Source organism: Enhydra lutris, unplaced genomic scaffold (genome assembly GCF_002288905.1).
Source record: "Enhydra lutris kenyoni isolate GAN:26980312 unplaced genomic scaffold, ASM228890v2 scaffoldscaffold26, whole genome shotgun sequence".
In the NCBI taxonomy this organism is placed as follows: Eukaryota; Metazoa; Chordata; class Mammalia; order Carnivora; family Mustelidae; genus Enhydra; species Enhydra lutris.
Window position 1 is genome coordinate 10,456,413 of NW_019154110.1, and position 20,066 is coordinate 10,476,478.

General features: G+C 39.4%; 1 protein-coding gene and 1 pseudogene across 5 annotated transcripts in view; both read left to right on the forward strand.

Moving 5' to 3' along the window:
• LOC111151230 (acetyl-CoA carboxylase alpha) overlaps window positions 1–20,066 on the forward strand; it is a 288,595-nt gene that overhangs the window by 58,439 nt on the left and 210,090 nt on the right. For 2 of the 5 annotated variants that reach the window (XM_022509032.1, XM_022509034.1), the window contains exons 1-3: window positions 4,991–5,038; window positions 5,281–5,327; window positions 9,631–9,883. In XM_022509032.1, coding sequence (XP_022364740.1) covers window positions 4,995–5,038; window positions 5,281–5,327; window positions 9,631–9,883 — 344 coding nt within the window. In that variant the 5' untranslated portion in view covers window positions 4,991–4,994. Of the gene's footprint in view, window positions 1–4,990; window positions 5,039–5,280; window positions 5,328–9,630; window positions 9,884–20,066 lie in introns of those variants that run through there. The other 3 variants (XM_022509033.1, XM_022509035.1, XM_022509036.1) reach the window with 2 other exon arrangements.
• On the forward strand, window positions 4,169–4,550 carry LOC111151412 (annotated as a pseudogene).

Here is a 20,066-nt window from a genome sequence, read left to right on the forward strand (position 1 = left end):
GGCAGACAGAATGGCAGGCAGAGGCAGTGGGAGAAGCAGGCTCCCCGATGAGCAAGGAGCCCGATGTGGGACTCGATCCCAGGACGCTGGGATCATGACCTGAGCCAAAGGCAGCTGCTTAACCAACTGAGCCACCCAGGCGTCCCTGGTAAAGTTTTTTAATAAACTTATTTGAAAATCCTCAGTTGCTAACATATGAGTAATACCTATAAAGATGTACAGTTCAGTATTAAATATGTTTATAACCTTGTGCACCTGTTACTACTACCCATCTCTAAAACTTTTTCATCTTGTGAAACTGAACCTCTGTACCCATTAAACAATAGTTCCCCATTCTCTGCTTCCCCCAACTCCTGCCAACTACCATTCTACTTCCTGTCAATATGATTTTGACTAAGTACCTCATGTAAGTAGAATTATACAGCACTTGTCTTTTTGTGACTGACTTATTTCACTTAGCATAATGTCCTCAAGATCCATCCATATTGCATATTGCAGAATTTCCTTCCATTTGAAGGCTGAACAACATTTCATTGTATGTCTATATCACATTTTGCTTACCCATTTATTCATCGGTGCAAACTTGGCTTTTTCCATATTTAAGCTATTATGAGTAATGCTGCTGTAAACATGGATCTACAGATGTACATTTGAGAGCCTTTATTCGGTTTTTTGGGGGTATAAATCTAAAGTGGAATTGGTGGATTTTACGGTAATTCTACTTTTAATCTTTTGAGGAACCACCATACTGTTTTCCTTAGTAGCTGTACCACAATACATTCCCACTGATGTCCCCAAGGGTTCCAGTTTCTCCACATCCATGCCAACACTTTTTTCTGCTTTTCTGAGGGTAGCCATCTTGATGGGTATGGGTTGGTATCTTATCGTAGTTTTGATTTGCGTCTCCCTAATGAGTAGTGATGTTGAGCATATTGATGTGCTTATTGGCCACTCATATATCTTTTTTTGAAAAATTTCATTTTAAGTCCTTTGCCCATTTTCCAATTGGGATTGAGTTTTAGGAATTCTTTATATATTCTGGTGGGATGCCTGGGTGGCCCAGTCAGTTAAACATCTGCCTTCAGCTCAGGTCATGACTCCAGGGTCCTGCGTTCGAGTTCTGCATTGGGCTTCTTGCAAATATTAGGAGTTCTTTATATATTCTGGATATTAATCTCTTATTGAATACATGATTTGCAAATATTTTCTCCCATTTTTTCAGTATCTTTTAGTATCAATTTTTTTAATTAAAGATTTTATTTTATTTTTTTAAATTTTTTATTTGTTTATAAACATGTAATGTATTATTAGCCCCAGGGGTACAGGTCTGTGAATCGCCAGGTTTACACACTTTACAGCACTCACCATAGCACATACCCTCCCCAATGTCCATAACCCCACCACCCTCTCCCGACCCCCCTCCCATATTTTCTCCCATTTTTTGGTCTGCCTTTTTACTCTGTTGATAGTGTCTTTTGATGTACAATTTTTTTTTTTTAATTTTCAAGAAATCCAATTTGTCTGTTTTTTCTTTTGTTAAGCTAGCTCTTGGTGTCATATCCAAGATATCTTTTCCAAATCCAATGTTATGAAGATTTCGTCCTGTTTCTTCTAAGAGTTTTATTGGTTTAGGTTTTACTTTAAAGCCTTGACGCATTTTGAGTTAATTTTTAATATGGTGTTAGGGAAGGGTCCAATTTCATTTGTTTGTATGTGGAGATACAGTTTTCCCAGCACCATTTTTTGAAAAGTCTGTCCTACATTAAATGGTCTTAGCATCCTTGTCAGATATCATTTGACCATACATGGGAGGGTTTATTTCTGGGCCTTCTTTTTTTAATTGAAGTATAATTAACATACAATGTTATATTAGTTTCAGGTGTATAATATAATTCAATAATTCTAAACATTACTCAGTGCTTATCATAAGTGCACTCTTAATCCCCCTCACCTGTTTTACCCATTCCCCCACTCACCTTCCCTCTGACAACCATCAGCTTCTTCTCTGTATTTAAGAGTCTGTTTTGTTATTTGTCTCTCTCTCTCTCTCTCTTTTTTTTTTAAGATTTTATTTATTTATTTGACAGATTGAGAGAGCACAAGTAGGCAGAGTAGCAGGGAGAGAGAGAGAAGCAGGCTCTTCGCTGAGTAGGGAGCCTGATTTGAGGCTCGATCCCAGGACCCTGGGATCATGACCTGAGCTGAGGGCAGCCGCTTAACCAACTGAGCCACCCAGGTGCCCCCTGTCTCTCCTTTTAAAAAAATGATTGATTCGTTTTAAAGAGCTTGCAGGTGAGCCAGCACCATGGGGGGAGGGGCAGAGGGAGAGAACCTTTAAGAGGACTCTGCCCAGAGCCTGGAGTCCTACATGGGCTTGATTTTAGGACCCAGGAGATCATGAGATCATGACCTGAGCCAAAACCAAGAGTCAGATGCTCAACCAGCTGAGCCACTAAGGTGCCTCTATTTGTCTCTTTTCAAAATTCATTTGTTTTGCTTCTTAAATTCCACGTGAGTGGAATCATATGGTACTTGTCTTTCTCTAACTTAATTTTACTTAGTATTACACTCTCTAAGTCTGTCCTGTTGCTGCAAATGGTAAGCTCCCGTTCTTTTTCAGCTCTCTATTCTGTTTCCCTGGTCTATATATCTGTCTTTATGTTAATACTGCAGCTTTGTAGTAGGTTTTTTGTTTGTTTGTTTTTGAGATTTTATTTACTTGAGAGAGAGAGAGAGAGTGTGTGTATGAGTGGAGAGAGGGGCCCAGGGAGAAGCAGGCTCCCCGCTGATCAGGGAGCCTCCCATGGGACTTGATCCCTCGACCTTGAGATCATGACCCGAGCTGAAGGCGGGTACCCCTGTAGTAAGTTTTAAAATCAGGAAGCGTGAGTCTTCCAGTTTTGTTCTACTTCAAGATTTTTTTGGCTATTTGGGGGTCCCTTGGAATTCCATATGAATTTTAGGACAGGCTTTTCTATTTCTGCAAAAAACATTTCTACATGTAAAATTGTATAAAATCATATCACCTGCTCCCTCTCCCAATTTTTAACGTTTTCTATTTCCACAGAATCCCTTTTTTCTAGTAGCATTTTTTTTCTCAAGTTGTTTTTGATTCTTTAATTTTGGGGGTTTTTCTCATATATACAGTAATCTTTAATTGCTTAATTTTAACTGAGGGTTATTGAAAAGCTAATTCAAGCTTGTGAGAATGTTCACGAGGCTGGTTGACTATTAACTTTTTTTTTTTTTTTTTTTTTTTAAGAGAGACAGGGCAAGAGGGGGAACACAAGCAGGGGAAGTGGGAGAGGGAGAAGCAGGCTTCCCACTGAGCAAGAAGCCCGATATGGGACTCGATCCCAGGACCCTGGGATCATGACCTGAGCTGAAGGCAGCCGCTTAACGACTGAGCCACCCAGGCGCCCTTTAATGACTTTTTTAAAAGTAAATTTTCTTAATGCCAGGCTTGAACTCTCAACCCCAACATCAAGAGTGGCATGTTCTACTGACTGAGCCAGCCAGGTGCCCCTTCATTTTTAAAATGTTGGTTACAACCTTCTAAATTTATTTCTTAGTATTCTGCTTGGTGGTAACCCATAGTTTGAAAAACACTGGTCTAGTACATAGTTTACAGAATACTTTCATATACTCTTCAGGTTCACAGCAGTCCCCTAAGGTAACATATAACCTATTTATTTTTACAGATGACGAGAATCAGAGATGTTAAGTGACTCACTCAAGTTTGCACTGCCAATATTTGGCAAAGTCAGAATTTGATCTTGAGTCCTTCCAGCTCCACTGCACCTTGTTTGCATCTGATCAAAACTACTTCCTTTTTCCTTCCTCTTCTAACCGGCCACTTCCCTACCATAATTGTATTTAAGGATAATATTAGCTTAAACTACATAATTGGGTAAATCCAGTTTCCCTAGTTAACATATCTGCCCTGTCCCTAATCCTATTGCTTGTCATTTGAAGTCTTCTCTTAGAAGTTCTGGATTTCTTCTCCATCCTGTACTACTGGTTCTCAAGCCTGGATATGTATCAGTGTCTGTCAGCTGTGGAACTTAATATTCAGATCTCTGGGCCTCCAGCAGTGATTCTGATTTGGTAGATCTGGGGTGGAGTTTAGACATACATGTTTTTTAAAAGCACCATGGGGTGATCTAAAATGGAGGCCAGCACCTGCCGGCATTTCCTAAAACTCTGTGAGGAATGGCCAGTGGAGGAGACCAAACAGTCAGGAGTAGCACAGGCCTTTCCGGGGGGAAAGGGTACTCAAGATTGTAGAGCCTGAGGCCTGTGATCAGAGGTATGAGAGCTTAGCATGACTCCATTCAAACTACTACAAACACAAGAACCCTTGCCCCAAAGACATGAGCCTCACAGGCCTGTCCCCAGAGTATAGGCCGATCCTGTCCACAGACATCTTGAAAGAGTTTAAAGGGTTGAATAAAGGAATGTGGAAGAAACTGCAGGAGAAGTTTGCTCCCAGGAATCCCAAGGAGAAGCAGAAGGCATGGGCTCAGCCCTTATCTCACCCACGCTACTAAACATGGAGTCTTCTAGTTGCCATCATAAATAAATTGCCTGATCACCCCCCACCAAAAAAAAAGCTCCACAGACCTGAAACTAACGTAACATAATAAATTAAAAATAAATAAATAAATAGCTCCACAGGTGATTGTTATACATAACTGAAGTTGAGAATTTTTACCCTGGATACATTTAAATTGTTGGGCATGGGAGGAAACCTAGGATTTGGGAAGTAGCTAGAGACTTCTTGATCCCTTAGAGTTTTAGGGACCTAAAGGGATTTAGATTTAGTTTTCAGTTTAATTTTATGGCAAGATCTGTCCCCTTCCTGGCTTCCAACCTTCTATGTGGGTATATCCATTTAGAAATGTAATCAGAGTCTGAGTTCCAAGGGATCTAGTGGTTCTCTTCTCCCCACTGCCTCTTTTTTGATGAAATGTTGGATATCGTAGGGTTGGAATATGTTCATCGAAGTACACAGTTGGAAAAGGCACCTTGTGAAATGGTAAGCTTGGATTATTGTTTAACGCTCTCATGAAAACAAAGTCTTTGTGTAATGCTTTTGATTTATAGATTTGAATAAATAATAGTGAAACAACTGAACTTTATGCTTCAAGTTAAATAATAGATTTGATCAGAAAAATGATACTTTGAGTACTATCAGTTTTGTATTCTGAGCAAAACAGGAATTGCTAAAATTTGAGTTTCTTAAAACAAAACAGTTCAACTCTCTCTCTTTCTTCCTAGTTCTTTTTGGAGGTGGATATCTGCTCAGACAGTAAGAATTATAAGAGGTCAGTTACAAATAATATTCTTTCATGTTTATAGTATAAAAATTTTATGTTCATATGCTAAAATATTAAACCATAGGCATTCATGCTAAAAGTTGCCTTCTACAAAAAAAACATAGGCAGGTTTGGGGGGCTGGTTAGTCTGAAGTGAATGGTCTGACAGTGGTAGTATTCCAGCCCCTTTTCTCTTTAATTCAGGACTAGAATCAATGGAAATGGGACGGGCTGTAGATTAGCTTCTAGAGTGTCTGGACAGCTACTCAGTGATTTTCCATACATGACCTCTCTTTCCTGGTGCTTTGCAAGCTTGTGCCCAGAGATACCATTCAGTAGATTTGCTGGTTGGTAGGTAGGCTCTCTAGCTGCCGACAACTGAGCTGCTTCTAATCTTTGCAACACTTGAGGGAAGGCTGCCTTCATGTTCTTCTTAGCTAGGAAAGAAAAATTTGAAGTTGACCTTATGGAGCCTCTCATTTATTAATTAATCATTTCTTCTCCCATGGAATCAGAGAATTGCTCTTTTTTTTTTTTTTTTAAAGATTTTATTTATTTATTTGACAGAGAGAAATCACAAGTAGGCAGAGAGGCAGGCAGAGAGAGAGGAGGAAGCAGGCTCCCCGCCGAGCAGAAAGCCCGACGCGGGGCTTGAACCCAGGACCTGGGATCATGACCTGAGCCGAAGGCAGCGGCCTAACCCACTGAGCCACCCAGGCGCCCCGAATTGCTCTTTTTTTTAAATAAATATATAATGTATTTTTATCCCCAGGGGTACAGGTCTGTGAGTCGCCAGGTTTACACACTTCACAGCACTCTCCATAGCACATACCCTCCCCAATGTCCATAACCCCACCCCCCTCCCTCCCCCCAGCAGCCCTCAGTTTGTTTTGTGAGATTAAGAGTCACTTATGGTTTGTCTCCCTCCCTATCCCATCTTGTTTCATTTATTCTTCTCTTACCCCTCTAACCCCCCACGTTGCATCTCCACTTCTTCATATCAGGGAGATAATATGATAGTTGTCTTTCTCTGAGAGAATTGCTCTTTTCTCATGAATTTTATTTTTTTGTGTAGTCACTCAATTTCAGTTCAGACTATAGAACATGCCCCTGAATGCTTTATTTCTCCTATGAAGAAGGCAGCCATTATTTTCTGTGTTAGTTGAGATGGAATTTGGTATTCTGTGGGGGGTGGGAGAAAATGAGAGTCTTCTCTTATTTATTTTTTTTTTAACTTGATTATTTACTAAAATGTGAAAGAAGTAGACTTTTTTTTTGCTGTACCTTTTGGTGGTGTTCTTCAGAGTGCTCTGTTAGAACTTTACCTCCTTCCTTCCCTCACTTTGTCCTTCTCTCCCTTTTTATTTCCTCCCTTTTTTTCTCTTTTTAAATGATTGGTTTTCTTTTCGCTTTCTGGAAATGACTATCTTAATAAAATTTGGAGACATTTAAAAATTATTTTAAAGAAACCTAATATTCCTAGGGAGGAATGTATAGTAAATTTAGATGTCAAGTTTTTCCTGTTGCATGCTATTTTTATATTTGATTCTAGTTTTTTTTTGTTTTTTTTTTTGTTTTTTTGATTCTAGTTTTTTAAAATAAAAGTTAACAGAAGTAATCTCTAACTCACTCGGGAAATATCTAGAAGTAATTTTTTTTTTAGCATTCCTGGCAATTTGTTATTACTCTTTTATTCTTCTAGCAGAGTGGTTTTCAGATTTTTAGGACTTGTTAAAATACAGATTACTGGGTCCCAACCTGTAGGTTCTGATACGGTTAGTTGCTCTGTGGTAAGACCCAAGAATCTGTACTTTTTATTTTATTTTTTTATTTATTTGACAGAGATCACAAGTAGGAAGAGAGGCAGGCAGAGAGAGAGGGGGAAGCAGGCTCCTTGCTGAGCAGAGAGCCCGATGTGGGGCTTGATCCCAGGACCCTGAGATCATGACCTGAGCCGAAGACGAGACTTTAACCCCCTGAGCCACCCAAGTGCCCCAAGAATCTGTACTTTAAAGAGGTTCCCTGGTGATGCTGGAGCTACTGCTGCTGGTCTGGAAACTACACTTTCTGAGAACCACTGCTCTATCATTTATACTGTTTTTCTTTGTATATGAATAAGCTCTGATTCACAAATAGCATAAGAGTGGTGCACTTATTGTTTTAACATGTTTAATGGTGATTTCCCAAACATTTTAAAATCTTGATGTTTTGTTATCTAGTGTCAAAGAACACTGCTTTTTACCTACTCTTGTACTTTATTTATTAATATAAATTTATTGTCTATTGATATACCATCTCTTACAGCACCTTGAAATCAGTACTGGGAATACTGCTTTCTAAATTAAAGTTGCTAGGCTGCGAGAGGTTCAATACTAAGTTGACATGTAGTTCTGAAGAGTTTTCTTAATAGGATTTTTTGAATGACAGAATAAATATTGTTTCTTTTAGCTTTGGTTTTTATTGTTCTTGTGGACTTTGCACTGTTCTGGTCTTTGTTAATTAGTTTGCTAGTAGTTGGAAATATTTCTGTTTTTTTTAAAGATTTTTTATTTATTTATTTGGCAGACAGAGATTACAAGTAGGCAGAGAGGCAAGCGGGGGCTTGGGGGAAGCAGCCTCCTTGCTGAGCAGAGGGCCCCATGTGGGGCTCGATCCCAGGACCCTGGGATCATGACCTGAGCCGAAGGCAGAGGCTTAACCCACTGAGCCACCCAGGCGCCCCGAAATATTTAATTCTGACTAATAAGGCCCTATACCTAGAAAACTAATACTTACTGAGATGACCGCTCCCTTATTTTAAGTAGAGATCTTGAATTTGATAGTACATTCTTTTTTTTTTTTTTTTTTTTAAGATTTTTATTTATTTGACAGACAGATCACAAGTAGGCAGAGAGGCAGGCAGAGAGAGAGAGGAGGAGAAGGAGGCAGGCTCTCTGCTGAGCAGAGAGTCCGATATGAGGGCTCCATCCCAGGATCCTGAGATCATGACCTGAGCCGAAGGCAAAGGCTTTAACCACTGAGCCACCCAGGCGCCCCGCCTCCATAGTACATTCTTTTTCTCCTTATTGATGTCAGCACATTAGGGCCAAGAGCAGATGTTATTGGGTGAATTTTTAACAGGACAAAGATTTTCTTTTTCTTTTTTTTTTTTTTTTTAAAGATTTTATTTATTTGACAGAGAGAGATCACAAGTAGGCAGAGAGGCAGGCAGAGAGAGAGGAGGAAGCAGGTTCCCTGCTAAGCAGAGAGCCCGATGCGGGGCTCAACCCCAGAACTCTGAGATCATGACCTGAGCTGAAGGCAGAGGCTTAACCCACTGAGCCACCCAGGCGCCCCAAGATTTTCTTTTTCTATTAAAAAAATACCTATCTGGGATTGAGCCCCGTGTCGGGCTCTCTGCTCAGCGGGGGGCCTGCTTCCTCCTCTCTCTCTCCCTGCCTCTCTGCCTACTTGTGATCTCTGTCAAATAAATAAATAAAATCTTAACAATAACAAAAACCTATCTGGAGTTTAATTTAAAGCACATACATATATATGTATATCTCAATGTCAGCATATTTATCAATGTCAGTATATTTTATGCGTATATATTTATATAAAAATACACTTCTGTAGACTTCACAACCTGTCAGTGTACTATTGGAATGAGGTGATAGTTGTATAGTTGACTCTAAATACCTAGTCTGAAATGACCGTGACTCTCTGGAAATCTTTTCCTGCATTCTCCCCAGTACTGACAACTGAAGTCACAATATCATGAGCAGCTTTCACCTACTGCAGAGGTCTTTCCCTTGATCATAATTATTTTTTGGACATTACCAAATTGATAAAGAGATTGGGAATGGCTTATAGTTTTGTTTTGTTTTTTTTTTAGATTTTATTTATTTGACAGAGAGATACAGTAAGAGAGGGAACACAAGCAGGGGGAGTAGGAGAGGGAGAAGCTGGCTTCCCGCTGAGCAGGGAGCCCAATGCGGGGCTCAGTCCCAGGACCCCAGAATCATGACCTGATCTGAAGGCAGATGCTTAATGACTGAACCACCCAGGTGCCCCTGGCTTATAGTTTTTTGAGAGAGATTCCTTTGAGGAAGAGGAAGCTAATTTTAATTTTTTTTTAGGCATGGTTATCATGATCTGTATTTTCCTTCCTTGTAGAAAACAGAAGCCGTGAAATAGAATAGCCAAAGAAACTAGTTCTCAAACTACACGTTGCTTCCAAGTGCCGGCTGTAGTACATTAGGTATAATCTATGGTTGTCCTTTGATATAGGTTATTATCCATAATCTGCTTTTCTCCCTCATTTTCCTCATAGCTCTGAGAGCTCGTTTTGAAGGAATAATGGATGAACCATCCCCCTTGGGCAAACCTATGGAGCTGAACCAGCATTCCCGATTCATAATTGGTTCTGTGTCTGAAGATAACTCAGAGGATGAAATTAGCAGCCTGGTGAAGCTGGATATGCTGGAGGAGAAGGAGGGCTCTCTATCACCAGCTTCTGTTGGTTCAGATACACTCGCTGATTTGGGGATCTCCAGCCTACAGGACGGCTTGGCTTTACACATGAGGTAAGACAAATTTAATGCTTTCTTTATCTAACATGACCTTTTGGTTTTGCTGATTCTGTTCTGGAAAGAGCAAGAATAATTTTAGCCAAGATTGTGCCACCTTTAACTGCATCACTGGACTTGAAGCTTTGATGAATAAATGTACTTTGCATGAAGCGCAGTTTTCTTTTCTTTCTCTCTTTCTTTCTTTTTTTTTGGACGTGCAGTTTTCAAAGTGTCTTTTCCTAAACGTTCCTGTCAGCTTTTTCCTGTTCTTTCTACATACTTGGTCTTTTAGTGACATCTAGTCAGTGAGAGGTTGAGGAATTTGGTTTCTGTACTACTTTGACTAATGTCATAACTATCTTAATGGGTGATAGGACTTTTTGCAGGATTGTACAAATTTATAGTAATCTATCTTTGAAGTGCTTTATCATGTCAAAAAGGTATATTCTATTTCTGGCAGGATCAGTCCTCAGTAACAACCTGTGGCAGGAGCAAAGGGTGATTATAGACCTCTCCTGGGATCGAACCCCACATCGGGCTCTCTGCTCAGCAGGGAGCCTGCTGTCCCCTCCCCTCTGCTTGCCTCTCTGCCTACTTGTGATCTCTATCTGATAAATAAATAAAATCTTAAAAAAAAAAAAAGTAACATGACTGCCATAGGATAGGGTGAGAGTGGGCCTCTCAAGCTTAGGTCTTGGTTTTTTATGCTAACTGAGAAGTCTAATGGGCATGATGGATAGGCAGGACTAGAAAATAGACTGTTATAGAGATGGAGATGACTTGTATTACATATTTTGAGCATCACTGAAGGAGAATCACTTTCTAAGCTTTATGACCCCGGGGCACCTGCCTGGCTTAGTCAGTAGAGCATGCAGTTTTGAGCTTGGGGTCATGAGTTCAAGCCCTGTGTTGGGTGTAGAGATAAAATCGATCAGTCCAAGCTTTACGACCCAAACTTTTGAAAGTAATACCCTGAGAAAGTAGTTATAGCAAGAAAAAGAAAAAAGTAGTTATAGCTTGGTGGGACTATGTAAGCTTCATTGTAGACACTTGTGCTTTGGCTTTTTATTTTTGGATAGGGTCAGCTAGGGATTGATCCATCAGCTAGGCTGATATATTTCTGAACCTCATTATTACTATTTAATTGAATATTTGAGAAGAAAGACTATTTTTTAAAAAACATTTTATTTATTTGACAGAGAGAGACGCAGGGGGAGTGGGAGAGGGAAAAGCAGGCTTCCCAACGAGCTGGGAGCCAGATGCGGGGCTTGATCCCAGGACCCTGGGATCATGACCTGAGCCAAAGGCAGATGCTTAACGACTGAGCCACCCAGGCGCCCTGAGAAGAAAGACTGTTGAAGACTAAATGTAGGCATCTTAATTTTGATGTGCATGGATAATGACATCTGTTTCTTGTGGGATGCTACTTGAAGTCAGATTGTTCTGAATATTTACAATGCAGTGTAAATCCAAATCACCCCACAATCATGCTGTCAACCAAAGATTGTATCAGTTTTGTCAACTGGTATACTGAATTCTTGGTTGAAGTCCAGTTGGAAATAAGTGAGCCCCACAATTGGGTTTCTCTTAAGGTAGTATGATTTCGTTAAATCTTTTTTATCCTATAATTCATGTTATAGTATTTGAAACTCCATTTCAATTTTCCCTTAAACTTCTTAAAATAAATGCCCAAAGTATCAAACAGCCAACATTTTATGCTTAGCAAGCATGTTTTTGGTGATTTCATTTGAGAACAATCTGTAATTGCTGTTATTTTCTTATATAAAGTCATCATTTGATGCTCTATAGCTGGGTTTAAGACAGTGGTTGCTGCTTTGGTAGGACAGAGATTAAGTTCACTCAGGAAGGGCTTATTGAAGGTGAGCTACATTACTATCTCCTTTCTGGTCTAGAAAGAAAAGTACTTCATCAATATCTTGGAAAATTTAGAATCAGGTATATGATTGCCAAGAAGTGTTTTTGACTCTTCAGAAGACTCTAAGTAGAGTTTTGAAGCTATTTTGTAATTAGAAATGACCTGTACAGTTTGTCCAATGAGGGGCGCCTGGGTGGCTCAGTGGGTTAAGCCTCTGCCTTCAGCTCAGGTCATGGTCTCAGGGTCCTGGGATCGAGCCCTGCATTGGGCTCTCTGCTCAGCAGGGAGCCTGCTTCCCCCCCCACCCCCCACCCCCCGCCCGCCTCTCTGCTTAGTTGTGATCTCTCTCTCCCTGTGAAGTAAATAAATGAGATCTTTAAAAAAAAAAAAAGTTTGTCCAATAATACCAGTCGTGGAATACAGACATAATATACTGAGTTGCGGATCATCTCCTAGATACCACACTTCTGGTCATAGACCTTTTGTTTTTTTTAAAGTCGGCTTCATGCCCAGCGTGGAGCCCAGTGCAGGGCTTGAGCTCATGACCCTGAGATCAAGACCTGAGCTGAGGTCAAGAGTTAGACGTTTAACTGTCTGAACCACCCAGGTATCCCCTGGTCATAGACTTTTAAAAAACACAGAGGGAGGTGGGTGGGGGGATGGGTGTAATAGGTGAAGGAAATTAAGAATATACTTACTGTGATCAGCACTGAATAATGAGTAGAATTATTGAGTCACTGTATTGTACACCCAAAACTAATAGAACACTGTACATTTAATTATACTGGCGTTTAAAAACCTATAGAGCTGTATGGACCTTCATCCAGAGGAAATAGCAATGAGGTGAGATTCTGAGAGGATCTGTGAGAGGCTTTCAGCTTTTGCTCCTGTTGGATTAAGAAGGGAATTTAGAAATTTAGGGGACAAGGATAGTGAGAGAGAAAGCTGATGTATTGCTGCTACATCCTATCTTATTTTTCACATTATCTGTGAGAAATGGTAATCTTATTTTCTCAGTGACTAATTAGAATAATAATAGTAATAATTGATAAGTTCATCAAGTGCTTTACTGTATGCAAGACACCTCCTGTTCTTTATGTGGAGTACCAAACTTAATTTTTACAACAACCTCATGAGCTGAATAATGTACTGTCATTACCCACAGTTTATGGATGGGGAACTGAAACACAGGTTAAATCATATGCCCAGGGTCACACAGCTAACTGGGTATTGAATCCAGTCAGAGCCCATACTGTCAGTAACGATGCTAAACTGGAACCCTGGGTGTAATAGATATGCTTTTGTTCTCTTTGAGTGGTTTTCGTCTAATTAAATGTTAACCTTATTAAAAAGAGAAGTTAGGGGTGCCTGGGGGGCGTTCAGTCAAGCCTCCGACTCCTGGTTTCAGCTGAGGTCATGATTTCAGGGTTGTGAGATCAAGCCCCTTGTTGAGCTCTGTGCTCAGTGCAGGGTCTGCTTGGGATTCTCTCTCTTCCCTTCCCCTCTGCCCCTCCCTCTGCTTGCATGCAGGCTCGCTCTCTCTCTCTGTCTATAATAAAATGAATAAATAAAATCCTTAAAGATATAGAAGTCAGAAAATATTGAAATTAGAAAATATATTTCTAGGGGCGCCTGGGTGGCTCAGTGGGTTAAGTCTCTGCCTTTGGCTCAGGTCATGATCTCAGGGTCCTGGGATTGAGCCCCGCATTGGGCTCTCTGCTCAGCAGGGAGCCTGCTTCCCCCTCTCTCTGCCTGCCTCTCTGCCTACTTGTGATCTCTGTCTGTCAAATAAATAAATAAAATCTTTAAAAAAAAGAAAAAATATATTTCTAAATACTGCTTTATTGAAGAAGCAGTAAAAAGGGGCACCTGGGTGGCTCAGTCGGTTGAGCCTCTGCCTTTGGCTCAGGTTGTGATCTCAGGGTCCTGGGATCAAGCCCCGCATCGGGCTCTCTGCTCAACAGGGAGCCTGCTTACCTCCCTCCCTCTCTGCCTGCCTCTCTGCCTACTTGTGATCTCTCTGCCAAATAAATAAATAACATCTTTATTAAAAAAAAAAAAAAGAAGCAGTAAAAAAAACCTAGAAACAAAACACAAGAAGGCAAAAATAAAGCCTTATATATCCCCCACCCAGAAATTACTCCTGCTAATACCATTGTATAGTCTTCTGGATCCTTTTCTATGCGTATATAGATGCATATAATATATATATGCATATAATAAAAATATGCATCTCTTTCTACTGAAATGGGATCATCCTGTATACACTGTTTTATAATCTGTGCTTTTTTTGGGTCAGTAATTCCCAATTTTCTATTTCAATAAATTTTCATCTCCTTTACTATACACACATTCCAGTTTCTGCACTTGACTCCAAAATGCTGGTTTATCCAAACAGTATCCAATCTAAGACCACAAGGGTGTATTCTGTCTCTTAAATTTCCCAATATTGTATTACCACGCCCCCTCTTTTTTTTTGTGACAGTGCCTAGCCATTTGTTCAAAAGGAAATCATGAAAGTATAGAGCTACTGGTAAGAGTTTGGTGGTATAGAGAGAACTGGAAGGAAAAGTAAAGGATAATTTACCATTTGCATTTTTTACAGTTATAGCACTTGTAGCAAAGCAATGTATTGTTGCACAAATGATATTTTAGTGAATTTTATAATCAAAATTAAAGTGGACATTATAAAATACAGTGTGATTTGATCAAAAGCTATGAAAGACAAAACTAAAAGATAAATATGAAAGATAAAACTAAAAAAGTTTTAGCTGTGTATGTTTTTATTTAACCTGGCAAGAAATTCTCTTTCCTTTTTAGTCTCTCACTTTAAACTCCTGAGTTTGAAGTGATTCTGTTTAAATCCAATAATAGAGGTGAAGTTAAATTAATATCTGCAGAAGCTTTTGGAAAAGTAAAATGTGCCATACTATGTAATATATTATTTATTATGAAGAAGTGCTCTCCTGAGGTAAAATTTTTTGACAGGAAAAACCTTTTTAAGTCTTTTTTAGCATTTAAAACTTAAGAGATTTAGTTTTGAAATTTGAAATTTGAAAGGCTTTAATTATAGTACACATAAAGTGTCAATGTTATAATTTAGATGTTAAGAATAACCATTATTGAGAAGGTAGGAAATTTTATTTTTCCTTCCTATCTTTGGCTCATCTATCTCCAGGCCTTTGGTTCTAGTTTTGAGTTTATATTATAGCTTTGCTTGTAGTTGGGCCTGTGAGTGTTCTTATGGTTTGGCTTTCTTCACATTTCTCATTCAACTTCCCTGAGCTTTCTCCCTTCCCCCAGCAGCTTTCCAACCCCTTTACTCTCAATGCTCCTTCCTTGATATTCTGAGGTTCCCAGTTGCCATGGTGCCTCAGAAGTGAGTAGACAGAGAAGGTCATTATGAGATCAGCAACTTGCTACTCTTTTTCTGAAGGCAATAGTTTGCTCTGTTTCCCACCCACTCTTTCCATTCAGAAAACAGGAGCTGTCTGTGTATGTATTATAATTTCCCAGAGTTTGTTCTGTAAACGTAACTAATTGTAGAAATGAAATTATGAATATGGTAAGTAGGGCTCAGGATGGCCACTTGACAGTGTTTATTATTTTTATTCTTCTAGTGTAATCCACACATTTCCCCCCTCCTTTCTTCAGTGAACATAAATTTACAAGTAAAGTTTGCATTTACTACTTTAAAATTTTAAAATTGTTAGATATATACTTAAAGAAAAGTTGGATATCCAAAAAGCATGTAGAAATACAAACAATCCAGAATATGATTGTCCAGTGATAATTGCTATTAATATTTGATGTTTCTTTTGGTGATTTTTACCCCGTAAAGATAAATTTCATTTAAAAACATATACATGGATATCATAATGAATACACGGTCCTGTTTTTTGCTTTTTTCGTAGAACAGCACTTTCTCACATCATTAAAAGTCTTTTGTAAGCTTCATTTTTTTTTCAGCTTTTCATTTTGAAATAATTTTAGATTTACAGAAAAGTTACAAAGACTTAGCAGAGTTTCTGTGTATCATTCACTCACCTTCCACTACTATTTATATTTTCCATAATCATAGTACATTTATCTAGAGTTGTCAGTTGTAGCAAATAAAAATACATGATGCCTAGTTAATTCTGAATTTCAGATAAACGATGTATTAAAAAAAACACTGCTGCAAATACTGCATTAGACATACTTTCGTAAAAAATTATTTGTGTTTGCCTGAAATGCAAAATTTAAGTGGGCATCCTGTATTTTATCTAGCAACCCTATATTTATTAAAATTAAGTAGTTAACATTGGTACAATACTTTAAAGCAAGCTACAGATTTTATTTGGTTTTCAGCTCTGTCTCCACCCTTGCTAAGAGAGATCTACTGGAAGATTCTAATTCCGAGCTTTTCCAGTGTGCTGCAGTGGAATCATCCTTGTTTCTAAGTGGCTTTTCCTATAGTAGGCTCTTTGGTCTCTGAGGTGGTTACTTCTTAACCATCCACTTTCTGTTTTCTGCAATTTTTTGATAGAAAATATCTGTTGGGGACTCCTTTCGTTTCCTTTGTTCTTATGTCTTTATGCTTCTTTTGTTATTTTATTGTCATTTTTGTGTGCTTTTGACAGAGAACAGTAGACCAATGCTCAGTCTGCTACTGTCACCTGGTAGTTCCATTAGCTTCTTACTCTATTGCCGTTGGCTTCTGCTCCTACCACTTCTCTGAAACCACGCTTAGAAAACTCACTGGTGACCTCCTCATGGGCAGAATTTGACAGTGTTGACTTTTCACTCATTCTTCCAACTACTTCTTATGTTTTATTAACACTCTCTCCCAATTCACCTTTCTGATCCTTCCTTCTCAGGTTCTTGAATAGGCTTGGCTTTTTTCACATGCCTCTGAATTGTTGATTTTCTGCAAAACTTCCTGGCTGTAGCCTTCTTCTCTTGGGCTACATCCTCTCTTTTGATCTACCTTAATTAACAACACTGCCTTTCTTCTGGTCTCCCCAGCCAGAAATATGGGTGTTATGTGAGAGTCCTCTCTCCTCCCCACTTCACACCTAATTAGGTATGTTTATTGATGCTATACCCTAATAAATTTTTAAAAGATTTTATTTATTTATTAGAAAGAATGAGCGGGGAGAAGGGGAAAGAGGAAGAAGGAGTTGCAGGCTCCCTGCTGAGCAGGGAGCCCATTGTGGGGCTCAGTCCCAGGATCCTGGGATCATGACTTGAGCCAAAGGCAGACACTTAACCAATTCAGCCATCCATGTTCAGTAGTTCTTTTTTAAAATCTTTTTTTTTTTTAATTTTTATTTATTTATTTGACAGAGAGAGATCACAAATAGGCAGAGAGGCAGGCAGAGAGAGAGGAAGGGAAGCAGGCTCCATGCTGAGCAGAGAGCCCGATGCGGGACTTGATCCCAGGACCCTGAGATCATGACCTGAGCCGAAAGCAGCAGCTTAACCCACTGAGCCACCCAGGTGCCCGTGTTCAGTAGTTCTTGAATCCATGCCCTTCTTTCCATGGCTACTGCCATTGTTCTTTTATTATTTGGATTATGGCAATGGTATTTTAGCTCTTCTCCAGTCTCTTTCTCCTGTCAGTATAATAAGCTCCACATGACCATTGGAATCCTTCTGAATGGTAAACTGATCATCTCATAGCATTACTTCAGTTGGTCCCTTTTACCAATAGTATATTTTGGTGTCTAGCCAAACATCGTGCCGGGTTCTTAACAATATTTCCAATACAAAGAGTTTTCATAATTACTATGGTGGGCTTGTTGAGATCTGTAAGGGTTAATAATGTCTCAGATTTGTTTGAACTGGGTTTCAAAGGAATGAAGAGAAAACCAGCAAGCAACAGAGGTAAGTACATGTATGTAGCAGGAACACTAGTGATGGTAGGGTTGGCAACATGTGCAAAGCTACCATACTGAGATATCTAGCATGTTCAGGCGATTGTAGGTCATTGAGTATTACCAGGATGTAACAGACAGTGTGTTGAGTGTCGTGGAAGAAGAGGCAGGTAAGATCATTAAGCATCTTGCCTGTCACACTACAGACATATATAAAATGGAAAATAGTATTTAGATTTAGCTGTGCAACAGAGTCATCTGTGGAGCTTTAAAAAGACCTGTCCCAGACTGTATGAATGACAGTTTCTGGTCACAGAGCTCAACAGTCTACATGCTAATACTCTCTAGGTGAATCTGGTATGAAACCAGAGCTGAGAACCACTTTCTCAGAGTTTAGAACAGTGCCTGGCATATAGAGTATGCTTAGTAAATGTTTGTGGCATTGAAATTAAAGTTGTGCAGGTAGATTAGATCACTGTGAGGGAGAGTTTATAGGTAGAAGGGAAATGTGTCTTATGGAAATGTCTGGTTTGAGATGGAAGGAAACGGGAAAAAGAAGGCAGGAAATGATCTGTAAGCTGGAAGGAACATCCAGGAAAACCAAGGAAAAGATCATTTTCAGGTGGAAGATGTAACTTACAATGTTGCAAAAGCTTTAAGAGATAAAAAACTGAGCAAAAGCCCTGGAGTTAGTACACAAGAGGATCTTGGGGTGAACAGCTTTAGTAGATGGCAAGAGATTAAGTCGGGAATAAATGGTGAAGGAATAGTAATGTCAACAGTGTGTGTACCCTTTATGAAGTTGATGGCAAAGAAGAAAATAAAGCAGTTACTTGAGGGCATAGTAGGATTTCTCTCTCGTCTTCCCCTGCTATGTTTTCTTATTGGAATGCCCTTGCCCTGACTGTTGAAATTCCATTCATCCTTTCAGGTCATCACTTTTAAGGATCCTTCTTGAATGCAGTCTGTGCTGTGAAATTTTCCTTACTCCTTGGGCTATTTTGTTTTTCTCTTCTGGTTATTCGGCCTTCATTTTTCACAGCAACAATAGCATTCTTTCTCCATTGTCCTCAAACCATAAGTCCCCCTTAAGTTAGCCCCTGTCCCTTCTAGACATACTTTGAATTTGTAACTTTGTGTCCTATTTTCTAACTTTCTGTCACACCAGAAATTCTTCCTTCCAACACCTAATTTCAAATTTACTTGTATATTCACTCATATTCTCATGTTTCCTTCTTGTTACAAGGACTTCTCAAGATCCTCCCTCCTTTGGTCATTCTCTTCTTCTTTACATTTTAAGTATCTTTTTTTTCTACTAAATCATTCCCATTTGCATTCAGGCATTCTCTGACTCCCGTCTTTATAAAATCCTTCTTTTGATAGCCACACTCCCTTTGGACCACTGCTGTAATTGCCCCATGTCATGGCCAACATTTTTGGAAGAGTTCTAGGAACTTCCTTGTCTCCCATTCCTTCTTCAAGCTGCACTAGTCTGTACTCTGCTCATGAAACAGCTCACATTAAAAATCATCGGTGACTATTATTAATATTGCTAAATTCAGTGGGTGCTTCTCAGTTCTCATCTTTTCAGGCCTCTCAGTAGCTCTATACAGGTGATTACTTTTTCCTTGAAATACACTCCTTCTCTTTTCTGCTGAAGACCATGCTTTTTTATCTTTCCTCCTATGTTCCCCGGTACTCTCTCTAATCTCCTTTGCAAGCTCTTCCTTTTTCTTTCTTTCTTTTTTCTTTTTTAAGATTTTATTTATTTATTTGGCAGAGAGGGAGAGAGGGGTAGCACAAGCAGGGGAGCAGTAGGCAGAGAGAGAAGCAGTCTCCCCACTGAGCAAGGAGCCCAGTTGGGACTTAATCCCAGGACTCTAGAATCATGACCTGAGCCAAAAGCAGATGCTTAACGGACTGAGCCACCCAGGCATCCAGGGCTCTTCCTTTTTCATGTTACTTCCAGTAGTTAGTCCTGCTTGGTCTTGGACCTTCTTTTCCTTTCACTTGGTATACATTTTCTTCCTATACAATCTCTTCCCTTTGCTATTGTATATATGCCAGTGACTCCCATTATTTATGATATCCATCCCATACGTTCAACTGTTTATGTGAAGTCTTTACTAGAATGTGAAGCGACCCGAACTTTTTCTTTCAAAGTAAGCTATATGCGCAGTGTGGGGTTTGAACTCACGACCCCGAGATCAAAAGTTGTGTGCTGTATTGACTAAGCCAGCCAGGCACCCCTTAGACCTGAATTCTTGATTTCTCCCATCCTCAATAAATATGATCCTTCTGTAATCTTCCCCATCTGACTTATAAATATTGCCTCTGGTCACTCTACTTAAGTCAGAAACCTGGGGAATTGCCTTTCAGTTCTGTTGATTCTGTCTCCAATATTTACTTCAATACATTCACTTGCCATCACCTTAGTTTAAGCCTTAGCAGGTCAACTCTTGTT